A 26,288-nucleotide genomic window follows, 5' to 3' on the forward strand; every position below is an offset into this window, starting at 1 on the left:
TTTATTCAGCCACTCCACTGTGGAAAGGTGTTGATTTTATTCCCAGATTTTGACCATTACAACATGTAGTACACTGATCATCCTTGTACATGTTCCTGTACATGTGCATTTGGATTTCTATAGTACAGATTTCTAGAAAAGGAATTCCTGAATACTTCATATTTTGCCAGATACTGCCAATTTGCCTTCGGAAATGCTGTACCAATTTGTAATCTCATAAACAGTGTATGGAAGTGTGCATTACATCTTGTGAAGAATTTTGACATTTTTATTGAAGGAAGAAAGAGTTGGATGATGAAGGATTTAGAAACCACATGAAAGTGAGTAATGATTGAAGACTGTTTGTGTCAACAGCGTGTGATACTTCACACCCATTACTCTCGGTGTGCTGACCAGAGCAACCCTGAGAAAGACTAATAATCCCTCCTGCACATGACACTTCTGGTTACATCTTAATGGTCAGAACTCAGTTTATCTGTCCATATCCATTTCCAAGGAAGGCTGTGGAATGCAGACTCAATTCTGGGGGACTACATACAGAGCCCAAAAATGGAAGCTATATAATCACTAGAGGAAAAGTAATAGTTTGAGATATAGTCATTTTTTTGCCATGTTCCTGGAACTCTGTAGTTGCTTATAACCTGTTTTTTCCTCTGATTACTTCTTTTTTTTACCTTTTTTTGGTCTCTTCTGCTTTCAGAAGTTCCTTCCTCATTATTCTCGTTTCCCCCTCTTTCTCACTTTTTCAGGTGCATCTTCATTTCTGTCTTTTGCTCTTGTCTCTCTGCTTCTCTGTTTTCTGTGTCCATTTCTCTTGTGTGTGTATTTATTTTTTTCTTTCCATCTGTTTTCTATTCATCTGTCTATCTTTAGCTGTCTCTGTTTTCCTACTTCTGTATTTCTGGCTTTCTTGGTTTCAGTCTTCATGTCTTTTTCTACCTCCATTTCTATCTATTAGAGCTAAAAATAGAATGGGTGGCCACTTCTTACAGTTGTTTTCATATGATGGGAAGTACCTGAGGATAGGGTAGGTACAGGGATAGTGTAAAAAGGATTTCTTGATTGGTGGATGGTTGGACTATACAACTATTGAGATCTTTTCCAAATTTGAGTCAAATGAGAATCAACTTCTCCTTGCTTAGTAAATAGAATCTCAGCATTGTTGCATCTTTGTTTTCTAATTGAAGATCTAATGGTACCTCGGGGCAATCTTTATGAGGAACTCTATAGTTGCTTATTACCCATTTTTATGAACACCACATTTCATTGTTGATGACTAGAATTAGAAGATACAAGAGATTGAAATGAATGTGTGTTGACACCAGAACTACCCCTGAAAGCTAATTATCTTTGTCTCTAATACATCTGTGATATACATGTGGTCTGTGTGTATGTTTGTAATTTCTAATATTGGAGTGATTACATATATGACTGGCTCGTACAAGTGACTGGAAAACATTGTAAATAACAGTTGTCTCTTATGGCGAGAATGTATGAAGAAAGGATATATTGGCATATTTTCTGAAACCTAGCTGATATATTTAGTTGGGTCTTTTAATTGTGTCCAAATACATTCATGGGTTAGACTTGTTTTGATTTCTAGAGTTAAGAGTATGCTGTACAGAAAAAAACTAACATGAACCAGGAACCTGACGTACCTGGCACTTTAAGGGAGAAAAACAGTAAAGTGGAGAAGGTAATTTACAAACTGTACCTGAAAACCATTGAGCATAACATTATCATTACAATTACCTGTCAAAAGATTTAGTTCAATTACATTTTTAATAACGCTTTTGTCAAGATGGCCCTACTCATATCAGGATTTGGGCCCCCCAGGAAGGAATGCTAGGGTCCTCACTAGTCATTGTGCCAGCATCTTCAGTCTTTAGAATTCGTCCTGTGGCCTTTTGGGATTTTTGCATACTAACCTTAGGGAATCAAGAAACACAAAGTCCTCAAGGGAATATGAACTTCAGGAGTAAGAATCGTTGTGTATTTATAGCTACTGTAGGGGAAAGACTCTTTTTGGAAAAAAACAATAATTTTTAAATAATTGATTAGCATAATTACTACCATATAAAATATTATAATACTTTTTTTTATTGCTGATAAGTATACTTTATTAGAGCTCTTTATAAAACACTGAAGGTTTTGTTAACAATTAGATGGTTTTCCCTTTTTATAAGTAACCTAATTTTTTAATTATTTTTTATTGAAGGGTAGTTGACACACAGTATTACATTAGTTTCAGGTGTACAACACAGTGATTCAACATTTATATACATAATTCTAGCTACCAGCTATCACCATACAAAGTTGTTACAATATTTTGACTATATTCCTTATGCTATACATTACATCCCGGTTACTTATTTATTTTACAATTGGAAGTCTGTACTTTTTTTTTTTTTTTTGAGAGGGCATCTCTCATATTGATCAAATGGTTGTTAACAACAATAAAATTCTGTATAGGGGGGTCAATGCTCAATGCACAATCATTAATCCACCCCAAGCCTAATTTTCGTCAGTCTCCAATCTTCTAAAGCATAGCGAACAAGTTCTTACATGGAGAACAAATTCTCACATAGTGAATAAGTTACATGGTGAACAGTACAAGGGCAGTCATCACAGAAACTTTCGGTTTTGCTCATGCATTATGAACTATAAACAATCAGTTCAAATATGAATATTCGTTTGTTTTTTATACTTGATTTATATGTGGATACCACATTTCTCTATTATTATTTTTAATAATATGCTGAAGTGGTAGGTAGATGCAAGATAAAGGTAGAAAACATAGTTTAGTGTTGTAAGAGAGCAAATGTAGATGATCAGGTGTGTGCCTGTAGACTGTGTTAATCCAAGCTAGACAAGGGCAATAAAACATCCACGGATGCAGAAGATTTCTCTCAGAACAGGGGGGGTGAGGTTCTAAGCCTCACCTCTGTTGATCCCCAATTTCTCACCTGATGGCCCCCCTGCGACTGTGCCTGTCTTAGATTGTTCCTCCCTTGAGGAATCTTACCCGTCTCTGGCTAACCAGTCATCTTCCGGGGCCATACAGGGAAATGTAAAGTTGGTAAGTGAGAGAGAGGCAATATTGTTTGAAAAGGTTAGCTTTTTACTTCTTTGCAGATTTATGCCCTGTGGCTTTTATGCCCAGCATTTGTCTCGAGGTATCTTTTCCACTTGGAAGAATTATGATACTCGGTAAATTCGATATGAGGCACGAATTCTATTTAAGGGTTATAATTAGAAGGAAGAAGAAAAGCTATAGAAGTAGCTATACATACTTCTGTATGCTATTTTCACACAACTGTAAGCTGGTTGTAAGATCACCAAGAGGAAAAAGTTAAAATGTAATAAACCTTAATTTCAGTTTAAGATTTCCAAGGGATAATCTGAGCTGTTTCTGACACTTCTCGTATTAACACAGATGTGTAGAACCTTTTGTTGGGAGTCCAGTGTCACAGTTCTGAGACAATCCTTGATCAGTCATGGTGTTTCAGGCCGATGGCTGTTGCAGATGAATGCTGTATAGTATCTGTACGGACCCTGACTGCACTGGCCTTTCTCTGTGACTGTTTGAATCATCAGTTTAGTGGATTTTCCCTTTCAGTGGGCAATCTGAATCACCTATTGAACATGCTACAAAACACTTTTCTTACTCTGTGTTCCCTTAGTACTTAACATATACAGGTTGTTCACAAAACACTTTTCTTACTCTGCATTCCCTTAGTACTTAACATATACAGGTTGTTCTTCACTGTGTTGCACTTGACTACACACTCTAGTATGCGTGCATCTCCACAGTTAGGTTATAGCTCCTTGAAGGTGGGGAGCAATGTTTTATAATTTTAGACTTGGTTTATGACTCCCATAGCATCTAACTTCTAGGGCCAAAGAACATTAGTATTGGTCGAGAACTTGGGCTTGTAGTCACACAGACCTAAGCTCAAAGCCTTTTTTCCCTTAATCTATGATTTTTATGACCTTAGTAAATTAATAGTCAACAAGCGTGAGTTTCCTGAAAAATGGGGCTAACATCTCATAAGGTCATTGATAAGATAACATACAGCAGTTTAGTGTAGTGTTTGGCACATACAAAATGCTCAATAAGTTATCATTATGATAAAATAGTTATTCATCAAATTTTGTTGAATTAATGGACTCTCCTGTGGTAACAGGATTGGTGAATATACAGATTTAGACATTTGATAAGTTCAATTTCTCTAATCCCCAGTGATTTTAATTGACAAGAAAGGGAGTATATGAAATAATTTTGTGGCTAACATTCGATTCCAATCATGATTTCACTAGTCAAACCTTAAGAATTTCATTTCTCAAAGAATAGGAAGGAGTCAATTAAATAGGAAAGTAGAAGTATTCTTTAGGTCAGTTATTTTCTATCCTTAATATCTCTGAATATCAGTTATAAAATACATTCTTGTTTTGGGTAAAAATTATAACTACTGGGTAAAACAGGTTTTGGAAATTATATTGAGGTGCATACAATAGAATGCACAAATATTAATGTAGAGCTTGATAAATTTTGACATGTGTATACACTCATGTAACTGTTGCCCAGGAAATAGGGTTGTAAAAAGGCTTTCTCATATTATCTTTTATTTGAATTTGTCACCATTTATAAAATATTAGAATCCCTGAAAAGATATTCTGTCTTGGCAAACTATAGTCTTCACCAACTGTCAGCTTTCAGACAGAAAGAGTAAAGATACCATCATGGATAGGTTGGGTGGTGGGTAAGGAGAGAATGGTAGAGTCCTAATACCTAACCAGCAAGGTTGAGTTGGTAACTGAGTGAATATAGTAGGAGGACGTAAATCAGAGAGAAGTCAGTGTTCTTACCAAAGTCACTAGGGGTGACATAAATTCTAAACATGGAGACAAGACAGGAGAGGTATAGTGTGCATATGATTCAGGAAAACTTTGAATAACAAACTTTCTTTTGGAAGTTCAGAACCTACGTAATCTTCTAAGCTGGCAATCAGACAAAGTCTATGTAAAACAATGAATTATGTGGAGTACATCATGGTCTTTTCAGGGTTGAGGTTTTCCCAGAAGCAGACTCAAAGACATGAACTGGATGTATGTAGTTTATTTGGGAGATGATGCCAGGAAGTACTGCAAGAATAGCAAAGTCAGACTGGAAAGGAGGGAAAGGAAAGAAATAGTGTGTTAATGAGCCGTTTGCCACTCATCCTACTGGAACCTACCAAGGGGCAAGGGAGCTAGGGTATTTATTCACCAATTCCCATCATTGACTGAGAGTCACTTGTGGGATGTTAACAGCCTGGAATTTCCAGTTTACCTCCTAAGCTATTCAAGTTGTTTCTGCAGATAGAGAAACCCTTCTGTCAGAGAAACATAGGAAGCCTTCTGCAGATGGCTTTTGGAGTGGGCTATGAGGTACCGGTGGTGTCCACCATAGCAGCAGATAGGGCACATCTCAGATATGGAAATCATGGATAAGAGATATTCTATTTCATACAAATATGTAACTTGAAAAAAACATAAAAATTGCCACTTATCCTTATTACTTGAAACTTTGTTATGATGCTATCTATCTACACTGATATCCTTGTTTCATTAAAATATTTATTGGCAACTTATGTGTCAAGCTCTATGCTAGATGGTGAGGATATGACAGATAATGACTAAGCAACTGCCCTCATAAAGCTTACAGTCTAGTGGTCAAGGAGGAGTGGGCAAAGAAAATAACAGAGCTAATAAAATGTAACTGATTCATTAAGAGTTTCAACTTGCCAAAGTGTAAGCTGTGAAACTGCATTATTTTTCCCAATAATTGTTACTTATTGTGCTCTGTACTTATCTTTTCCCACTGGGAAATAGTGGCAATGATGAACACTTTAGTTTTATTCTATAACTTTTCAGCTATTTTCACAATTTCATTCTGATTTTAAAGTCTTTACTTACTCCTAGTTCCCATCTGATTCAAATGTATTGTCTCTTTCTTTTTCTTCAAACAGATAAGACATGTGGCTCTAGTGGCTAGAAATTTGGAGGGTACATGACAGGTTTTCATACATCTCCCCTTCTCCTTACTCTTTGCCCTGTGCCTTCTCTTTTGGTGTTGCGTTGGGATAGGAGTGACTGGGGAAGAGGGAGAGGGAAAAGACATGCTTGTAGCTGCCTGTGTCTTCTCCTTGGTCTGCCATATTTGCTCTTCTAGCTGTCTGTGGGCATTGGAGAAGCAGACAGTTCTTGTAACAGGCCTGATGATGAGATGCTCCCCACCAGTGTCCCCTGTGGACATTGGAAGTCTCTTGCAAGATTTGATACATCTTCTCTCAGAACTTTAGCTGGTAGCATCATTACCACTTTCCTCTCAGGTGTACTCATCTTACCTCATATTGCAAAGCCTCTCGCAAGACTCATCTATTTACCCAGTCCAACTTGGATCTTAGGGAATATGCTAAATCCACCTTGCATGCTTCTTGGGACCCAGAAATTTGATGTGTGTTTGGGATGGTTAAGGATTCGTCTTGGCCCTCTTGTCACCTAAAAATCTCCAACACACTGTCTCTACCCAGGATTCTTCATCCCTGTTCACTAGTACAGGGGAAATCTAGCATGTCAACTGGGAAAGGAAAGCCTACCTTCACTATCCAGAGGTGACCTACTCCTTCTCCTTCTTAGGCCTCTTGGTTTATTGATGGAATAGGGGTGGAATGATGAAGAACGAGCTGCAGTGGCTAGCTCAACTGGAGTCCTCATACACGAAACTCTGCAAGTTTTATGAATTTAAGTTATCAGAGTTATCAGGTGGATCTTTGAGGTCAATTGTCAGAAAGAGGACCCCACCCAAAACTTGATATCATCCTGTTACTCTTATATTCTGGGTAAGGCTTGGCACCTTGAGGTAAAAATTTATTATTGAGAAAAGAAATCTTTATGTGGAATCTTTATCCAGAGGCTGTTCTTGCTTTTCTGCTCAGGTTTGCTTCCATCCATTATTTCAAGGAGCACTGTGGTTTCACCTGCATGGCCCCCCTTTACCATTTTTATATCTTGAATTTACGATGAGCCCAGTGTACCTCTGCAGTGCTTATACTCTGCTTCTTACAGGCTACTAGATGACTTCTCGTATAGCTATCCCACTTACTGAGAAGTCTTAACTCAAAGTGTATAAGGGGACGAACACTTAAAAAACGGTTTTGTTTTTTCCTTAAATGCCTACTGATGGTGCTCTAGTCAACCCCTTTCTCTGTTATGGGTGAGAGGACTTGATAATATCTCAATCCAACTCAATACTTTTTTCAGTTATTTTTAGTTTTGGAACAGTTTCATTCCACTTGTTTAAGATTCAGTATGGTTGGTTTTAAAACATTAGTGTCAAAGTTTAGTGAAAACTCTTCTTGTCATGTAAATAAACAAAATTAAATGCTGATCAGTTTTATGAATAAAACAAGAAGGTGAGCTAGAGAATGACAGTGAGATTTTAAGATTGGGTGGTAGAGAAAGACAATTTTATAGGACCAAGACCAGTAGGATATTAAGGAACTAACTGGGTGAAGGGTGAGGTGGAGTATCCCAGGAGGAAGACAAAACGCAAAGACCATGTGGAGGAAATGACCTTGGCACATTCTAGGAACAAATAAAATGTCCATAGTGGCTGGAGCATAGCCAACAAGGAGTAAAGTGTTGTGAAAGAACATAAAAATGGCAGTTGGGGCCCTACCTGCAGACCCTTGAAGGTCTAATGGGAGGAGTTCAGATTTTACTCTAAATCCAGTGGGAAGCCATTGAAGTGTTTTAAGCAGGGAATTTTTACATGATTCAACTGAATTTTCATGTTTTCTTGTATTTGCATAAAAATAAAGCCAGAAGTCACCAGCATGTCATAATTTCTGTAATGTCTCTTTGAAGATATGTGGAATTATAGCCACTGTTTTGTGGAAGCCAAGGTCTGTGGTTTAAACTTCATATCCTCTTGATTTTTCAGCTGCCAAGGAAAGTGAACAATGAAGCCACCATTTCTTTTAGCCCTTGTGGTCTGTTCTGTAGTCAGCACAAATTTGAAGATGGTGTCAAAGAGAAATTCTGGTAAGTTGCTGGCAACTTCTCACTATTTGGCCAAAAATATGTGTGTTTTTCTGAGCATCCAGAGAGCATCTGTGCCTTTAACTAAGAAAATCTTTCAGCAGGATTGCTTGTATTCCAGCTATACTGGAAAGTAGCCAAAATAAAAATGAGATTTTAAACCTACCACTGAGAAAATATTGGGAAACCAGTGAAATTTTGTTCAACTTCAATGGCAGCATATTCTCAGTGGACAATGAAATATTAAGGGCCTACTTAGGGTTGGTTACATTTGATAGTAAATATATACCTGGGAGCAAACATTTGCAAAGGAGAAGACAGGAAACCTTTAAAAATATATATCCTTTGCCTTCTAATTGGGCATGCAGCACTACAGTTTAAATGAAAGCTTTTGACAAATATCTGTGAGCTTTAGTTCCTCACATCTTCACATTTGTACCAAATCCCTAACAGGCAGAGGTTTAAAGCCTCCAAGCTAAAAAATATTAGCTAATTGCCTGAAGAGGAATTTCTTGAGACAAAATATCTAAATCTAGAACATGGGGGACTGGCACGCAGCCATGATCATACTACAAGATTAGCTGTAGCCAGTAGATATCCCAATCAAAGCTTAATCATTGTTTAACAACACTTGGATATATATGTCTTTCAGTTTTGATTATACATTCTAGCTGTAATTACAAACAATGCATAAGATTTTAAGAATTGATTTTTTGTCTGTAATCATTTCAGTAAGACATCGAGGAATGTATTATATGGTAACAAAAGATTATGATGGGGCTTTCTGCTGGCTTCTAATTCAGTTATTTTCTAAAATTAAGTGTATGTTCTTTACTTGCTCATTAAGTATAAAAAACCCAAGCAATAAAGTGCATGCCTATTTTTCAAAGCAATAAATGGTGGCTGGGGTTTGGGTAATGTTTGCTTTCTGAAGCAAGAATACTTGCTAATTGAAATAGCTAAAGAATAGTATTGTTCTTTAATTGATAGCATATTAATAAGTCACAAAAGTGGGTCATGGTGTAAAACAGAACAGCACCGTTGAAGTCCAGAGTATTCTGGAGTGGTAAAGTTAGGGTAATATATTGTTTTTTATTTCTCTCCTTAAAGACTTTTATGTATTTAACACACATTTGTATATTGTGACTCTCTGTCTTCTGTATGTGTGTGTAACCTTTTCCTTATATCTCTAATTTGGCATGTTTTACATGGCTGCCTTTCCTTGCCTTTCTTTTGAAGTCACATTTTCTACTTTCAATCTGGGTTCAAACTGACTGTTGCTGAAATAAAATAGTTGGGAGATATTACTTACTAGAAATGCAACCGACTGGACCAGATACCATTTTCCTCACTTTGTTACGTCATAATGTCTGTAGCAGAGTCTGAAAGGAAGAAAAGAAGAAAGAGAATTGAGAGTTTAAAAAGGCATCTATACTATTTGCAGCTTAATTCAAGTAAAATCCAAACTAAAAATATGCAAACAAGTTGCTACCTGTGTATTCTGTCTTGTTTTCTTGGTTTATTTGTTATGAGGAGAGAGGCTGTTATAAAACGTATATACATAGAGAAGTTATCGCTGACATACAGGTGACTCTAAAGATCCACTTTTTAATGCTTTGTCCTTTTGTTCTTGACTTGTCAAGGGTGAGGCTGTTTGTGGCTTACTAGGGGGTTCTGAGCTTTGCTGTCTTCATCTGGCCAAACAGTGTCATATCTGCAGTGAACTCTATTGAAGACATATTACTCAAAAAGATATTCCCTTTAGTGTTTGCAGGTTTCAGTCTCTCCTTGCCCGTCTGTTTACCCTCAGTTCCGTCCTAGGACAATAGCAACTGCAATCCTGGAGCAACATTTTTCCTGCAGGCCTGGGCAGTGGGAAGGTTTGAATGCAGTTGGTTGTCTTTCTAAGCCTTCCTGCTTCTAATTCCAGTGTATGTGGAGTAGGCAGGGAAGACGAGTAGGTTGATGTTGGTTTGTGCATGTCTGTGTGTGTGTGGTGTTTCTTATTTAAGAATACGGAAATAAAAACCAAGCATGGGATGAATAAAAGACATCCTGAGTTGCCTGTAGCTGCTGAAAATGGGGCTCATTGGGAGCAGTTCTTTCTTCCCTTCTATTTAGCCCCTCTGATTGTAACCCACTTCCCAGCCCCTGCACTACTGTTAATGTGATTATTTTATGTGGAAAACAGAATTATTTGCTCTATTATTATGATAGTCCTATTTGAGTTGACCCTACCTTTTGAAGAACATTAAAAATTGCTTTGGCAAACCTGTAGCACAAGTTTTGTTTTGCACGATCGGTGAAGTCCTTTTGGCCTTTGCCCCTTAATGAGATCTGGATTTAGGCTTGCATAGTTCTTCTTGATCTTGCCAGTGGAGCTCAGAACTTTTATTTTTCTCCCTTCTTTCCCTCCCCCCAATAACAAAATGAAGAACGATTGGGTCCTTTACTCTTTAACATTTAGAACATTTGGTGCCAGCTGTGAAACCAGTTATGATGATTTTTGTGCAGTTCATTATAGACAGGGGTCCCTTTCACTAAGATCCCAAGGAGTCCTAATGCCAAGGAGACCTCCCTTATGCACAAGACAGAGGACCAAGGGATGGAAATTTCTTCTTATAATCAAGGACAATACTAAAATACTTGAGTTCTTTTGAAGCAAATGTAGTCTTGGGCACATATTGAAACACAACTCTTGGTTTCCAATAGTATGCAATTTTTAGGAGCTGCAGCACAGGTTATGTTTCTAGGTAATTCCCAGTCACACTGGGTAAGCCCAACCTTCCACCCTGGCTAGGGAATCAGCAAAGATGGCTCTGAGATTGTATCTCAGGCTGGCTGCATTAGAACATAGCAGAGAATCTAATTTCAAGGACTGAAACCAATTGCTGAAGGGTGGGCTTATCATCACAGATACTCATGAAGTCCTTCAACACTGGCATTTTCTAAATTTAGGACTAAATAGAGAAGGTCATAAGACAATGTATTAAAAATAGGTTTACTTTAAGGTGTCATTCTTTATGGCAGGGAATTGGTTAATACCTTGATAAAGGCTGATGACAGAAACACCTGTATCTAAAACTAAGTTTTAATAGGATGGGTGGGAGAAATAACTCTCCCTCAAGAAGAGATCTCCCAAGGGCTTCTATTTAGCTGTTTCTTTTTACCTCAAAAATTATGTCCTCAGAGCATACATGGACTTTATTTTGGGGGGACATTAAGCTGTCTCCTTGGCTTCTGAGTTTTGCTGTTACTGGAGAAACATGTAAGCTGTGTTATGCAGTTGTTGGCATTCAGTCCTCCCAAGCTGGGTCTTCATATCAGAGGAGCAAGGAATAGGATGTCCAGTTGAAAGAGGGGATATGTTTAATTCTGAAGCCAAATTGGGTCATCTTGCAGTCAGTGAATCTTTAGGATGACCTCAGCAAAGCAGCTACTCTGGTGTTTGGAGGAGAACTGCAGAGCTACCAAAATATCTTAATCACCTAGAAAAATGTAGTCCCTGGTGCTAAGGAGGTTGTGAAGGCCTGCTGGCACACAGTGGGTACTTACAGACACATTTTGGATTAACTTGAACAGAATCACTAAATCCCACATAATGAGAGAATGGCTTTACTTGAGGCTTTGGCTTAGTGGTTTATAAAATTACTGAATTTTCTGATTGTTGATGAAAGGGTAGCAGCTTGTTCTCGCTAGAAATTCCTTGGATTTAGAATTTCGAGTCAAATGACTGAGGAAGACCATAAAGGCGGAAATGGAGGTTATGTGAGTCAACATTTGTAGCAAAGGTAAAAGGAGTCTGACAACTTTAAACTGTAAACAAAATAACTTTACTTGTAAAGTTGTTACATAACTGAAAATAATAATGAAATATCATGCCTTGACTTCTTAAAAAAGAAGGCAAAATGTATTTCAAAATAGTGATTAGAAGTAATGTTCCCCAGAGGATATTCCCATTGTGCCTTTAGCTGTGGAGTGCAAGAGCACTAGGTTAGAAGTTGGATCCATAAAGTGCTATTGAAATCTTATCTCCTAAATTTATTCTAATGAGCTAAGATAAAGGAGGAAAATACCTCCCCATGATCTCTTTAATTGAAAGTGGTCATCTGAGGCTTGATACTTTTGTCTCTTTAGTTAGAGTGACTTCCATAGAGGGAAGTGGATCTTGGAAGGAAGGGAAAGTGGTACTGGAAGGAGTGCCCTGGTCATTGGCAATGAAGAAGCATGAAAGTGTGGAGTATGGAGCAAAGATTACAGCAAGTAAGGAGTAGCGAGGAATGACAGAGATCAGTTAGAAAGAACATACAGCCAGAATGGAGCTGAGTGAAACTCCCACTTATTGAACAGGTTGAAGGGCAAATAATTTTAGGATTCTCAGTCATTGAATTTTTATGGCTAATGGCATAGTTAGTCATGAAATACTTATTGAACTCTTACTGCATGTTCAACATTGTGTGGTGGGTTCAGGGGGAAGGGAAAATAAATCAAAACTCTCTGGTTCAGTAATACTTAATCCCATTGGGATAAATGAATGGCTAAGCAAATTATGCTAACCTGATGGAACACTATATAGCTATTAAAATGACCAGTATTTAGACCATACCCATATTCGGGTATGTGGATATAAATAATAAGTAAAAAAAATTCCCAGAACACAGCGATGTTAAAATATGCATTTACACTAATCAAAATTGAAAAAGAATTTGGAATGATGTTTACCATTTGCAATTAAATGATTTTTTCCTACAAATTTGCCTAAATATATGATAAAAAATAAGAGATGTGCTTTACTGGAAGGAAATACTCTTACTGGGATGCTTCATCTGTGAAACTCCTGCAGAATAACACAAGAGAATTTGATTTGATATTAAACTTGCACAGCACAGACCTCCAAAGGTAGGGGAGTCAGGGAAGGGCAGGATCAATACTGGACATTCTAGAAACGGGTAGGATCAGTATTACATTCTATAAAGATGGGGGGGTGGGCTTTGAGGCAAGCCTTGACAGCAGGTAGGACAAGAGTGAGCTGGAATGAGGGAGGAGGACAATTCGAGGTAAGTGGCAGAGTATAAGTGAATGGATGAATATGGCAGCAACTTTGGCAGTGGTGTCTAGGGAGAGATGTTTAAGTCAGCAAATGACAAGCAGTTAAGTTGGCTAACAAACTATGCCAAGCTGAAAGATAGAAGTGCCTGAGTCTTGGTTAGAGCAGTATAGATGAGTAGTAGATTTTATGTTTCTGTAGAGGTGGTAATAAATGACGACTCTTGCAATCATCTACGGGGTTGGCTGCAAAGGATAGCCAGGTGAAGAAGTCTAAAATGATTTCTATGGGGAAAAGCAGAACTTGGGAATTTTACTGTGGAACAAGTAGGAATTAATTTCTTTTTATGTTTTCTCAACTTTTTATCTTGAAACATTTCAAATCTACAGAAAAGTTATAATACTATAATGGCCATCATATACTCTCGATTCGTAAGGTATCACTGAGGTCTAGATGGCTGATAGTGTTTTCTGTATATTCTGTGTCCTTACTGATTTTTGATACTTGTTCCATCAATTAATGAGAGGGTTATTAACACATCTGCCTATTGTGGATTTGTCTCATTCTCCCTTTACCCATGTCAATTTTGTCTTATGTATTTTGATGCTCTTATTAGTTGCATACATGTTTAGAACTGTTTTGTCTTCTTGAAGAATTATCCCCTCTATCTCCTGTAGTGCTCTTTGTCCTGAATTTTACTTTGTCTATGTTAATATAACTCTCCTGACTTATGCTTACTGTTGTTGGTATATATTTTTCTATCCTTTTACTCTCCACCTATTTGTAGCTTTGAATTTGAAGTGCGCCTTTTGTAGACTGCGCATCGTTGAGGTATTTTTTATCCAGTCTAACAACTTCTGTCTTTCAGATAAAGTGTTCAGTCCATTGAGAACGAATATAATTCTTGATATGTTTGAGTTTAAGTCACATTTTCCGTTTGTCTCTTCTGGTTTTTGTTGTTTGCCTGTTGCTTCTGTTCTGTTTTGTTTTGGTTTAACGGAATAATTTTTGGTTGTATGTTATGTCCTTTATTGCCTTTGTAAACAAACCTTTACAATTTTTATTGGGTAATTTAAGATCGGGGTCACAAACTGTGGCCAGTGGGCCAAAACTAGTTCATTGCCTGATTTTGTAAATAAAATTTTATTGAAACGAAGTCACACTTGTTTGTTTACACATTGTGTATGGCTGCTTTTGCGCTACAATAGCAGAGTTGAGTAGTCACTACAAAGGCTGTGTGGCTAACAGTGGTTAAATATTTACTGTCTGGCCCTTTACAGAGAAAGTTTGCTGACTTCTGCTCTAGGGCTTAACTTTACAGTCTGTCTAGAGTCAGTATTGTACCACTGCATATTGCATACCTGAAACACCGTATTTGCTACTTTCCTCTTCTTGCTTATTACTTCATGCCTTAGGTTCCTCCCTTCTCACTTCACACATCACACTTCACACTCACATGTCTTCCCAGTTCACAAATGTAATCACCTTAAAACAGTATGGTTCTGTTTATGCAGCCTTCATCATTCAGGTTTTTACTGTCGTATCTTATACTTTTACATATATTATTAACACTCCTTTACACTGTCATTAATTGTGTTTTAAGCAGTCGGTTTAAATTTTCCAGGTGATTATGAGAAGCAAAGGGTATAGCTTTTCTATTTTCCCATGTATTTACCATTTCTAGTGCTTTTCTTTCCTTCCTGACAATTAGAATTTCCTTCTTGTGTCATTTCTTCTCAGTTTGTAGGACAAGGTTTACCTTTTCTCACAGCACAAGTATGCTGGAGATTAAGTCAGCCTTTTGTTTATATGAAAATGTGTTTATTTCACCCTCCTTTTTGAGGAGTATTTGCCCTTGATAGAGAATGCTGGGTTGACAGTTTCATTACCCAGAAATGTCATTCCATTGTTTTCTGGTCTCTATAGTTTCTGATGAGAAGCGGGTGTTCAACGTTATCAGTGTTTCCTTATATGTAATGTTTTCTTCCCCCTTCTGGCTGTTTTTAAGACTTTATTTTTCCCTTTGCTGAAATCAGAGCTTTGACTATCCTATTTAGTTGTTGTTTTCTTTGTATTGATCATGCTTAGGGGTAGCTGAGAGTTTTGAATCTTTAAGTTGAAGTTTCTCATAAACTTTGAGATATGTTTATGTATCACTTTTCAAATACTTTTCTGCCCCGTTCTCAATTTCCTCTCCTTCTGTAACTACTGTTACAAGAAAGGTTGCTTGTCTTATAATTGTTCCTCCAGGTCTGAGAGTCTATTCATTTTACTTCAGCTATTTTTTTCTCTTTTTCAGATTGGAAAATTGCTATTGCTCCGTCTTCAAAAATCACTGACTCTGCTGCCATCTCTTAAAACCTATCTGGTGAAAGTTTTGTTTCAGTGACTGTATTGTCAGTTTTAGAATTTCCATTTCAATCTATTTATAGATTCCATTTCTATGTTGATACTTATGATCTAGTTCCTTTATGTTTCAGAGCATATTTTCTTTAGTTCTTTGACCATGTTTATTCTAGCAGCCTTAAAGTCTTTGTCTGCTAAATCCAGTGTCTGGGCTGTCTCAAAACTTTTTTTTTAACTCCTTTTTTTCCTTGATGTGGGTTACTATTTGTTTTCCATGTCAGGTGATTTTTTTTATTGAGTACTGCAATTTATTGATAATATATTATAGAGATTCTAGATTCTATCTCTAAAGGGTATATTCTCGTAGCAGTTCAATTACTGATCTTAAAGTTTTGGTGCTTAGTTTTAGGCTTTGCTGGAATAGATCTGTGGAAAACCCAAAGTATGTCACAGTCACCTATAACTTGGTGGGACTCAATCTCTAATCATTTTTTTCCCTAGGTGGATTTTGTCAGAGCTTGGTTTTAGGCTTTGTTAGGGAAGGTCTAGAGTAGGCCATATTCTACAGCACCATTCTTTTTTTTTTTTTTTGGTATCATTAATCTACAATTACATGAAGAACATTATGTTTTCTAGGCTCCCCCCTTCACCAAGTCCCCCCGACATATCCCTTCACAGTCACTGTCCATCAGCATAGTAAGATGCTGTAAAATCACTACTTGTCTTCTCTGTATTGCACAGCCCTCCCCGTGCCCCACACACACTATACATGCTAATCGTAATGCCCCCTTTCTTTTTCCCTGACCTTGTCCCTCCCTTCCCACCCATCCTCCCCAGTCCCTTTCCCTTTGGTAACTGTTAGTCCATTCTTGGGTTCTGTGATTCTGCTGCTGTTTTGTTCCTTCAGTTTTCCTTTGTTCTTATACTCCACATATGAGTGAAATCATCTGGTACTTGTCTTTCTCCGCCTGGCTTATTTCACTGAGAATAATACCCTCTAGCTCCATCCATGTTGTTGCGAATGGTAGCATCTGTTTTTTTATGGCTGAGTAATATTCCATTGTGTATATGTACCACATCTTCTTTATCCATTCATCTACTGATGGACATTTAGGTTGCTTCCATATCTTGGCTATTGTAAATAGTGCAGCAATAAACATAGGGGTGCATCTGTCTTTTTCAAACTGGAGTGCTGCATTCTTAGGGTAAATTCCTAGAAGTGGAATTCCTGGGTCAAATGGAATTTCTATTTGGAGCATTTTGAGGAACCTCCATACTGCTTTCCACAATGGTTGAACTAATTTATATTCCCCCCAGCAGTGTAGGAGGGTTCCTCTTTCTCCACAACCTCACCAACATTTGTTGTTGTTTGTCTTTTCGATGATGGCGATCCTTACTGGTGTGAGGTGATATTTCATTGTGGTTTTAATTTGCATTTCTCTGATGACAAGCGATGTGGAGCATCTTTTCATGTGTCTGTTGGCCATCTGAATTTCTTCTTTAGAGAACTGTCTATTCAGGTCCTCTGCCCATTTTTTAATTGGATTATTTGCTTTTTGTTTGTTGAGGTGTGTGAACTCTTTATGTATTTTGGATGTCAAGCCTTTATTGGATCTGTCATTTATGAATATATTCTCCCATACTGTAGGATACCTTTTTGTTCTATTGATGGTGTCCTTTACAGCACCATTCTATCTCCTAAAGCAGGACCTTTCTGGAGTCTTGGCTGAATGCCCAGGTGTTAACACGGTGTTCCCCAACACTGATTGTTTTCTAATATCACTGTTCTTTTATTAACCTGGTAGTGGTCACTCTTTAATGATAAGCCTTTGGTACGCATGCCCTGTGCATGTTCAGCCCATCTTTAGCCAGGGACTCATACAGATATCATGGGCTCCCCTCTGTGAAGACTGCTTCTTTTCCTGAAGGTTCCAGCAATTTTAGCTGCCCAGATCTCTGTAGCTTCATCTCAGCAGGACGGTTGGACTCTATCAGGACTCCATTTCACTGTGCCATGGTTGGCGAATTGTCCCCAGGTGGAGAGCCAGGTTCACTGTGGGTCTCAGTGCATGGATTTCCCTTTTCTCTGAGAGCTCAGTCTTGCACTGCCTGAAAAGAGTTGCTTCACATATTTTGCCCACTTTTATCATTGTTTTATGTGGGAGAGCTTGTCTAGTGCCAGCTGGTTCATTGTAGCCTGAAGTGGAAGTTTTCCTGTTACCTTTTGATACCCCATCATTGTTCCAATACTTCCTTGCTTTCTGTCATAAAGATGTGCCAGATTACCTTCAGACTTTCTGTGTCCCAGCACTGGGATTAGCCACTTTTTCCTGATTCCTTTCTGTGGAAAATACTATTTAGAAACATTTGTGAAAATTGCAGTTGAATTCTGATATTTCCAAATTCAAATCCAACATAACAAGGTTATTCTTCATCTTTACCCATTCCATATTTTATCATCTTTTCTCAGTGTAAACTTTGTTTGCATCAACATGAATATACTTATTTTATCCTATAATTCTTACAAAATAGTTTCAGAAATTCTACAACAAAACTACTACCAACAACAAACCAAAATGAAGTAGTAGATACTTTATAATTCTTTTTTGTCCTTAGAATTCATCCTACTAAATCTGTGTGGTTAATGTGTTGTATTAAAAATTATTTGAATTAATTGATTTTCTTTGTGGCTGTGTTATTCAGTATATAAATAAGTTAATTCTTGTACTCAATTTGCTTTTTTCTCTATTTTGATTAAATTGTATTTTTGAATACATAAAACATTTATATCATTGAAAATTAAAAATTATAGAAAAAGGAATAAATCAAAGCCATCTCATTGCCATACCTATTTCTTCTACTGATCTCACAAATGGAGTATGTACAGTCAGTTTCTTTAGTTTCTAGTATTTCCTTCTTTTTTCTTCTGACAAATCAATGTATGTATTTTATTTCTCCTTGTTTTATACTTAAAATGTAGCGAAATTTAGAACTACCTATTTGATTTTTTGCTCCTTGTTTTTTTTTTCACTTACTGTATCTTAGAAATCAAGTAGTGGGATTATTCTATTTATTTTTATTATGATAGTATATTATGCTTAATGAAAGTTCAAAGTATATCAAAATAGAAAAACTCTTATAATTTCATTTCCAGAGATAATTCTTCACTATATTTCATATAGATTCTTCTAGATAGTTTCTTTGGATATGTATGTATGCAGATGATGTCTGTAGCCTAAATTGTATATTTTTGAAACCTAGAATCATAGTACATATACTAATCTCCAACTTAATTTGTCATTTAACATGACATTTATATCTTTAACCCCTAACCCTTGGCAATACAGATCTAACTCAAACTTTTAAATACTATGCAGTTTTCCATTGTATGGATTTATTATAAATGTAAACTTGTGCTCCTTTTATGGAGGTTAGGGTTTCATCTTTAGGTTTCTGCTATTTCAAAGCAATTTTGCAAGGAGTACCCTATTACTTACATCTTAGTGCATTAGAAGAGCAAATGTATTTTAGGCTATATCCCTACAAGTGGAAATATTGGATAAAATTTTTATTTTAATTTTTGAAAGATGCTGACAAACTTCCCACCAATATCACGGTACCAAACACATATCTCCATCAACAGAATAAGGGAGTTCCTCTCTCACTACACATTTGCTAACTGTATATTGTCCATTAAAGAATTTTTGCCTATCTAAGTCCAAATGAAAACCATCTCATTCTTCACGAAAATCCCCAATGTTGGCTATGATGAGAATGTTCCTTGGATTCAAAGAACCTTGGTGTGTGTGTGTGTGTGTGTGTGTGTGTGTGTGAGAGAGAGAGAAGGGGGAGGGAAAAGGGGGAGGGAAAGAGGGAGATTAATATCAACAGGAAAGCAATCCATACTTGGAATTCTTTGGCCAGTCCATTAAGTTGGGTAACAAAGGATGGCAGAGGAAGAGAAGAGAATGTGAGTTAAGACCTGAGTTCATTATTTTGGTTGCCGTACACCACCAGCAGCATCTGATATAAATGAAATACTGAAGTGCTTTATGACCCTGGGCCTCTTTAAATGAAAATGCATGGCTAATTAAGCTAATTAAAATATTTAATAAATTTTAAAGTTGGAAAGCCTGAAAATATTCCATATGGGGATCTTGTCCAGCTCTGTAGCATCATCCAAATACAGAAGTTACCAAGCTTGGTGTTATGTTGGATTTGTTACTGTCCATAAGGGTGGGGAAGGATGAGAGAGAAGTAAGAATAAATTGATAATTCTATTAATTTTGATGCTGGGATTTAGCCCATTCATAAGAACAGCCAAGAACTGTAGTGAATGGGCTCCTTTCTGCTCTTGTTTTGGAATGAAAGGATATTGTATGTGCCAGATTGGAGAGAAGCTTTAAATGCCTGTAATTTCTGCTGGGTTAGTTTCTATCAAAACCCAACTCATGTAGGCATGTCAGGCTAAAGTGCATCCCTTGTGGCTCTGTTGACTCTACAGGCATAATTTGCCCTAAACGAAATATGTGCCCTGCAAAAACTATGCCATTACTGCATATTGTAGTTTGATCCCTGGGGAAAGCCGGCATCCATAGATTTCTTAAAATATGCATGACACCCTTAGTCCATTAGAAGAAAACTGAATATGCAGATTTAAAGTTTTGCTCATATCCTGATTCTTGCCCTATTTTTGCTTCCATATATTTATCTGAAACTATCATAGAGAAGGCAAGATGCTTTGTGAGGATTGCACCAGAACTGTTTGGTCTAAAAGAAATGCCTTGAAATTCAATGACCTTCCCCCAGGCGAAGAAGAGTTAGGCTGCTTCTCTCCACAGGGTTGATTTAGGAGAGCTGTATTCTAAGTGTGCTCTTCCTAAATGGCTACAGACAAAAAACACATGGTTTTAAATGGCACCCATTAAACCCTTGAGATGAATGACATATATTTGGCATCACTGCTTTGTGGAGAAATGAGATAGTAGTTACCTACAACTGAATTCTGCTAAGGAATGTCACAGAAGCAAGGCACTTTATTAAATTCGTCAAACGTACAAGCAGACTGTAAAAAGTCCTGTGCTGGGCACCTTTAGGTGATCAGAAATGGTCAGGGCATACTCATGGCCCTGAAGCAATTCAGTAAATCATATGGGATGGGAGACATTAAGATGCATTGAGTGCTACAATATGCCAGATACTTTATATACACCGTCTTCTCATACAAAGGCACCAAGGTAGATAGGTCCCACTCTTGTGTCATTTTACAGATGGGGAAACTGAGACTTAAAGTGGCTCAATAACTTGACCACAATTTATTTGACCTTCTAGGAAGGAGCAGAATCAGCGATGGAGGTGATATTTTTAGCAGAGGGAACAGCAGGAGCAAATGTATGGATACCTAAAATACAGGCTATTTTCAAGTACGAAGTAGCCCAGATTGGCTGGAGAATAGTATAAGATTCAACTAGTTGAGGAGATGTATTTGCATAGAAACAAGTAGCTAGACAGATGGTATCTTGAGTATCCAGTTTTTGAAATTATAGGAAATATATTGGGAGTCTAGAACAGAAATGTGGTTTGAGGTACCTCAGACTGGAAGGAAAGGGGCAAGGTTGGTGGGACATCCTAGTCTAGATTTTATAGTGTTTCTCTTTACGTCCCTTGTACTTGTATAGTAAAAGGGTCCAGTCAGAGATTTATTTTCAGTTTTTAATATGTCTTTTGGACGAAAGAAATTACTGAGTAAGGCATCGCTCTAAATTATAAATCTGAATGAAATTCGTCTGTTTTCAATCTTCAGCTTCAGGGAATTAATGGTTAAAAAAGAAAAGGAATTTGTTCCTGGTCTTAGCATTACCAGCAGGTGGCGCTGTAGCACATTCCTTCTATATCTGAAGCAATCCTGGGACGGTATTCATAGTCAGACAAGAGAAGAAATAACAACTTTTATTATAGTTTTGTACTGTGTTTGAGCTAATCATTGCACACAGACCCCCTAGTACCCTCCGCACTCCACCCCCGATCCCGCAGGGCTATGTAGTTTGTGAAGCCACCCGCTTAGATTATCACAGAACTACCTCTGGATCTTTCCATTTTCCCAAACAAGGTGACTATGAGGCATAGGTCTAGTTAGTTGTCCAGAAGTTCTTCAGTTAGGTATTTGGAGGCTGAAGGCAGGCAAGAGTTGTAAGGCTGGCGAACAGTACCTTTGGCACTCCCCCCAGACACTTTGCTTTTAAAATCCTGGCTTTCATCTTGGGCATCTAGCTGTCACCAAGGCTGAACAGTATCCAAAGGATTCACAACTTTCTTGACCTAGCTCTCCCTCCACCCTTTCCTCAGAATGATCTCGTTCTGTGATAGGCGACAGCTAGCTCATCTTTAAGCCAATCCAGGCTGGTCTGTTGGGGCACTACTGAACATGTGATGCTGTTAGACACACCTTCCTTTTTGGCAGTCTCTTCTTCTTTTGGTCAAGTGACACCACTTTATTCTGGGTCTGTCCAGTTCTTTCTCTTTTTCAATCTCCATCTTTACCTCATTTTCTTCTGACTGTCCCTAGAAAATTGTGTGTTTTTTTTGTCAGCATTTTCTCCTGAATTCTCCCTTTTAAAAGCAGTGTGTTCCTGAGTTTCTATTCCTTTGGTTTACTCTCTACTGTTAGTGCTTCTCAACAGTGGCTGCGTATTAGAATCACCTGGGGAGCATTTTAAAGATACTCTTGTACAAGTCTCACCTCAAGAGATACTGATTTATTTAGGCTGGAGTAAGGTCCAGGCATCAGTAGATTTTTTGTGTGGGTGTGTGTGTGTATATTTTAAGTTTGAGGTGATTCTAATGTGCAACCAGGAATAAGACCTCCTGACCTTTTGAGGCCTCTAGATCCAGCAATCCAGTCGTATGTCTCTTCAGAGTTCCAGTTTCATGTCTCTTCTGAGTTACGTGCACTATTTTCCTGCTAGACACCGTCACTTGGTTGTCCCAAAGGTACTTTGAATTCAACTTGTTTAAGACTGAACTTTTAATTTCCTTCCTTCGAATCCCACCCTTCCTCTTGTGTACCATATCTTGGTTAAAATGGTATTCTCATTCTTTTTGAACCAGCATATGTAGCATGATCTCAAAATGTTTCCTAACTTTCCATATCTAGTAATCACCAAGTTGTACTAATTCTACTTCTAAAATATCTTCCAAATCCACCCCAGTGCTCTTCATCTTACCTGCCCCCGACCTATTTCAGCCTTTCATTCTTTCTTTCCTAAAGACTGAACAAGCCTCTACCTGGTCTTCCTGCTTCAGCTTCCAGTCCCTTCTTCACTGTCACCCATTTTCCATAATACTCACAGATGGTGTTTTTACTAGTTTGTTTGCTTTTAATTATAGGTATGATCACACCTTTTCCTATGAAATAAAAATCCTTTGGCCCCCTACTACATACAAGATAAAGTTTAAATGCCTTGTGGCATACAATCTGTTGTCAAGAAGACCCTTCTTAGTTATTCCTTAATCCATTCATTCATTCATTCAGCAATTAAATACCACATGCCTCTCCACACACAAGCCATATTCATCATTCTGAAAACAAAAACCAAAACCCAGAACTTCACTTTCCCAGCTCTGAGCACCTGCTTTTCTGCTTTTCTTCATTTGTAAGTCATTTCCCACCTTCTCTGTCTTTTGATAATCCTACTCAGCTTTGAAGACCCATTTCAAATGTCATTTTCTCTGTGAAGCTTTCCCTGGAGTGCTCCCGCCCACCTGACTCTTGCAGGCAGAATTCATTGTCTCTCTCCTGTGCTCCTGTAGTGCTTTGTTTATATCTCTCTACTCAAACTGGTCATATTGTGATTTAGTTATTTGTGTATCTGTCTTTTCCACCACACCTGTGAATTCTTCAAAAGCAAGGATTTTTCCTTGCATCCCCTGTGCCTAGCAGACTGCCTTGCCCGTAGTAGTTGATGTACACATGTTTATTAGATGCCTGAATAAATGCTTACAAATTGCTGGCATCCTAGTAGACTTGAAGGGAAGAAAAATTGAGACAGGAAGTCATTGAGCAACCTGGCATCACCAGATATTGCACCTCTCACAGTTTGGAATTGTGACCAGCACACCACGGCCTGCTCACCGTCTGCTGTTTCTACAAGGAGGGTTCACCAGCACTATCAGAGCTCTCTGCAGTTCTGTCCTCATCTGCAGAGCCCACAATCATACAGACTTTATAGTTCATGATGAGTTTTCAATGCATGAACACCACCTCGTTCAGCTAAGTCTCCTCTATGCCCGGTGACTTGATATATTTATGATTCATGTGGTGTGAACTTGCTAAGGACAGAGCATGGGAGAGCAAGTAAGACTTGGTGAGGACAGGCCAGTTACTTTCTTTTTATTTTTCTTAAGAGAAAATAACATCCATGTGGCCTGGAATTAGGAAAAGGCTCAAGAAAATGCTGTGTCAGTGAACAGCCAAAGTCCTGTTCTGCAGTATAGGCCATGGGACCCCCATATTTAAACTAATGCTTTTGCTGTAAAATATTAGACAACAGTAGTGGCAAACTGGCAACAAACAACCCTTGGGTTGCAAATATTTTTGATAGTGTTCCCCTGTTATCCAGCAGTCCCAGTGGAATGACAATATCAAGGAATGAAACCCCTAATTGTCAGGGGAGCAGTAGGGCCTGGTTTTATCAGCATGCTGATATGTCAGCCAGGTCTAAGTTAGCCTTTTACAGAGCCTCTGCATCTCAGCCTTCCTTCCCACTTTTGTTCAAAGCACAGTGTTCGAGCCCTTTGAGCTCTTCCTCACTCACTCTCTAATTTCTCCTTTGATACAGACCTCTTGTACCTCTTTTCATTTTATCAATCCATAGGTGTCATTCTCAAATCCTTTGTGTTTCACCTAACTACTGCTTGTCCAAAGCTGTTGTTACCAATTTGGTTTGCTTTTTATTTAGAATCAATTCCATTTTCTTATGGAACTGAGCAGTTAGTGAGCAGATATCTAAAGTCTGAATTTGGGTTTAAGAAATCCACCCGACAACCTGATTAGAACTGGAATGTCATAAAAATGAAAACTGTGCAACAAAGGGGCCCTTAGGACATATATATATTTTAAATCCACCATCCAGCCATGTACCTTTGCCCTTTCCTTTTCTAGTTGCCCCTTTAAATTCTATAGTAGTCCCTGAATGGTACTAAAATGTGGTTCATCGACTCCTTCATCGACTCCTTCTGCTGATTAGAAAAATGAACAGGAAACATATCATTTATGGTGAATATCATGATCAGGAAGTTAAAGCAAAACGTCCTTAGAGGCTTTGACAATTTGTTGCCAGACTGACATTTGTTTTTGCAGTTCTTTTTCAGACTAAGGAGAGTCTTCCCATTTCCTCTTAGAAGGTTTGAACTCTGATCCCAGTGTTTTGAAGCTCAGGATGTTAGACTTACCTCCCACACATACCAGAACAGGGAAGAGAATGAACAGCTCCATGTCCTGGGAAATGTCACATTTCCCTTTTCTAATGTGGTCTTAGGATTTTTACTTTCTGTACTTCTCTTCCCTGAATTTTCAGGTGGGGCTAGTCATACCCTCTGACCTCTCAGGGGTTTTATTAGAGTGGACTTGCATCGTCAGTCCCCTTGGATGCTCCCCCTTGCATATATGTGGTGTCCTTTTTCTTGTTCTTTATTAAGAGTTTTGTCTATCATTTCCACATTCTTGATTATTTATGCTGCTTTCAATGTCCATTCGGGAAGAAGATCAGGTTTTTCTCGAGGAGACAGAAGATGGATCTTTTGCATCACTTTGCATAAAATTGTGTTGATTGTATTTCAACCCATAGGTTACAGGTTAATTTACATAAACCTCGCATTCAGGAAGGTAAGGGGCTTGTCAAGGAAAATGAAATAAACCAAGACAGCTAAAACCAAGTATATTCACACTATCAGAAAATGGGGTGGGCAAAGAGGATCTGTGGGCTGGAAGTTTCCTATCATTGTACTCACAAAATCTTAACATAGTGAGGAACCAGAGAGGTTATCTAATCCAGCCTTTCACCGGGGTATGAGTCCCTTGTAGAGCACACCACACAGTGTTGGTTCAGTTGATGATTATACTTTCAGAACCAAGCCGCTAGAAAAGTAGCCTCTTTATTTTTAGAACGCCTTTAATTGTTAGGAAGCCCAAATCTGACCTTTTGTACACTTCTACCAGTGGATCCTAGCTCTGCCTTCTGTTGTCTTACAGAATCAATCTAATCTAGTTGATCTTAATTCAGAGTCCATGGGTAGGGCTTAAATGAGTCCACAAACCCTATAAAACTGTACAAAATGGTGTGTTGGGTGTGTGTGTGAATGCATGCTCATGTCTATAGCTTTCATTGAATTTTCAAAGGGAACATATGGTCCTCAGAATATTTATAACAATCAGGGCTGGCTTCATAAGTATACAACTTGTGCAGTTGCACAGGCCCCACATTTTAGAAGGGACCTGTACTGGGTTTAATGCTCTGCTGTTGACATCATGAAATTCTTAATTTTTTAACAAGTGACCTTGAATTTTCACTTTACACTGGGTTTTTCAAATTATAGGGGAACTATTCAAGGACATGAAGCTAGAATAAATCTCTAAAATTCCTAGAATATGAGACTTTTGGTAGTTCTACTTTCAAGGAGCCTATGTCATTCTTCTCTTAGCTTCTGACCCTGTTTGTGCTTCCAGTTTATCTTCTTAATTTGGAATGAAATGGGATCAATATCTGCTGCTTTGTTTTCTTCAGTTTCTTGTCCGCTCTATACCAAGGATTCT

The 26,288-nt window shown here is 38.0% G+C and overlaps 1 protein-coding gene across 1 annotated transcript in view; it reads left to right on the forward strand.

Annotated features, from left to right (window-relative positions):
* IL1RAPL2 (interleukin 1 receptor accessory protein like 2) overlaps positions 1-26,288 on the forward strand; it is a 1,159,060-nt gene that overhangs the window by 48,762 nt on the left and 1,084,010 nt on the right. Inside the window, exon 2 of the mRNA XM_073227767.1 lies at positions 7,988-8,088. Within this exon, the coding sequence (XP_073083868.1) occupies positions 8,007-8,088 (82 nt within the window). The 5' untranslated portion in view covers positions 7,988-8,006. The remainder of the gene's footprint in view (positions 1-7,987; positions 8,089-26,288) is intronic.

Source organism: Manis javanica, chromosome X (assembly GCF_040802235.1).
Source record: "Manis javanica isolate MJ-LG chromosome X, MJ_LKY, whole genome shotgun sequence".
In the NCBI taxonomy this organism is placed as follows: Eukaryota; Metazoa; Chordata; class Mammalia; order Pholidota; family Manidae; genus Manis; species Manis javanica.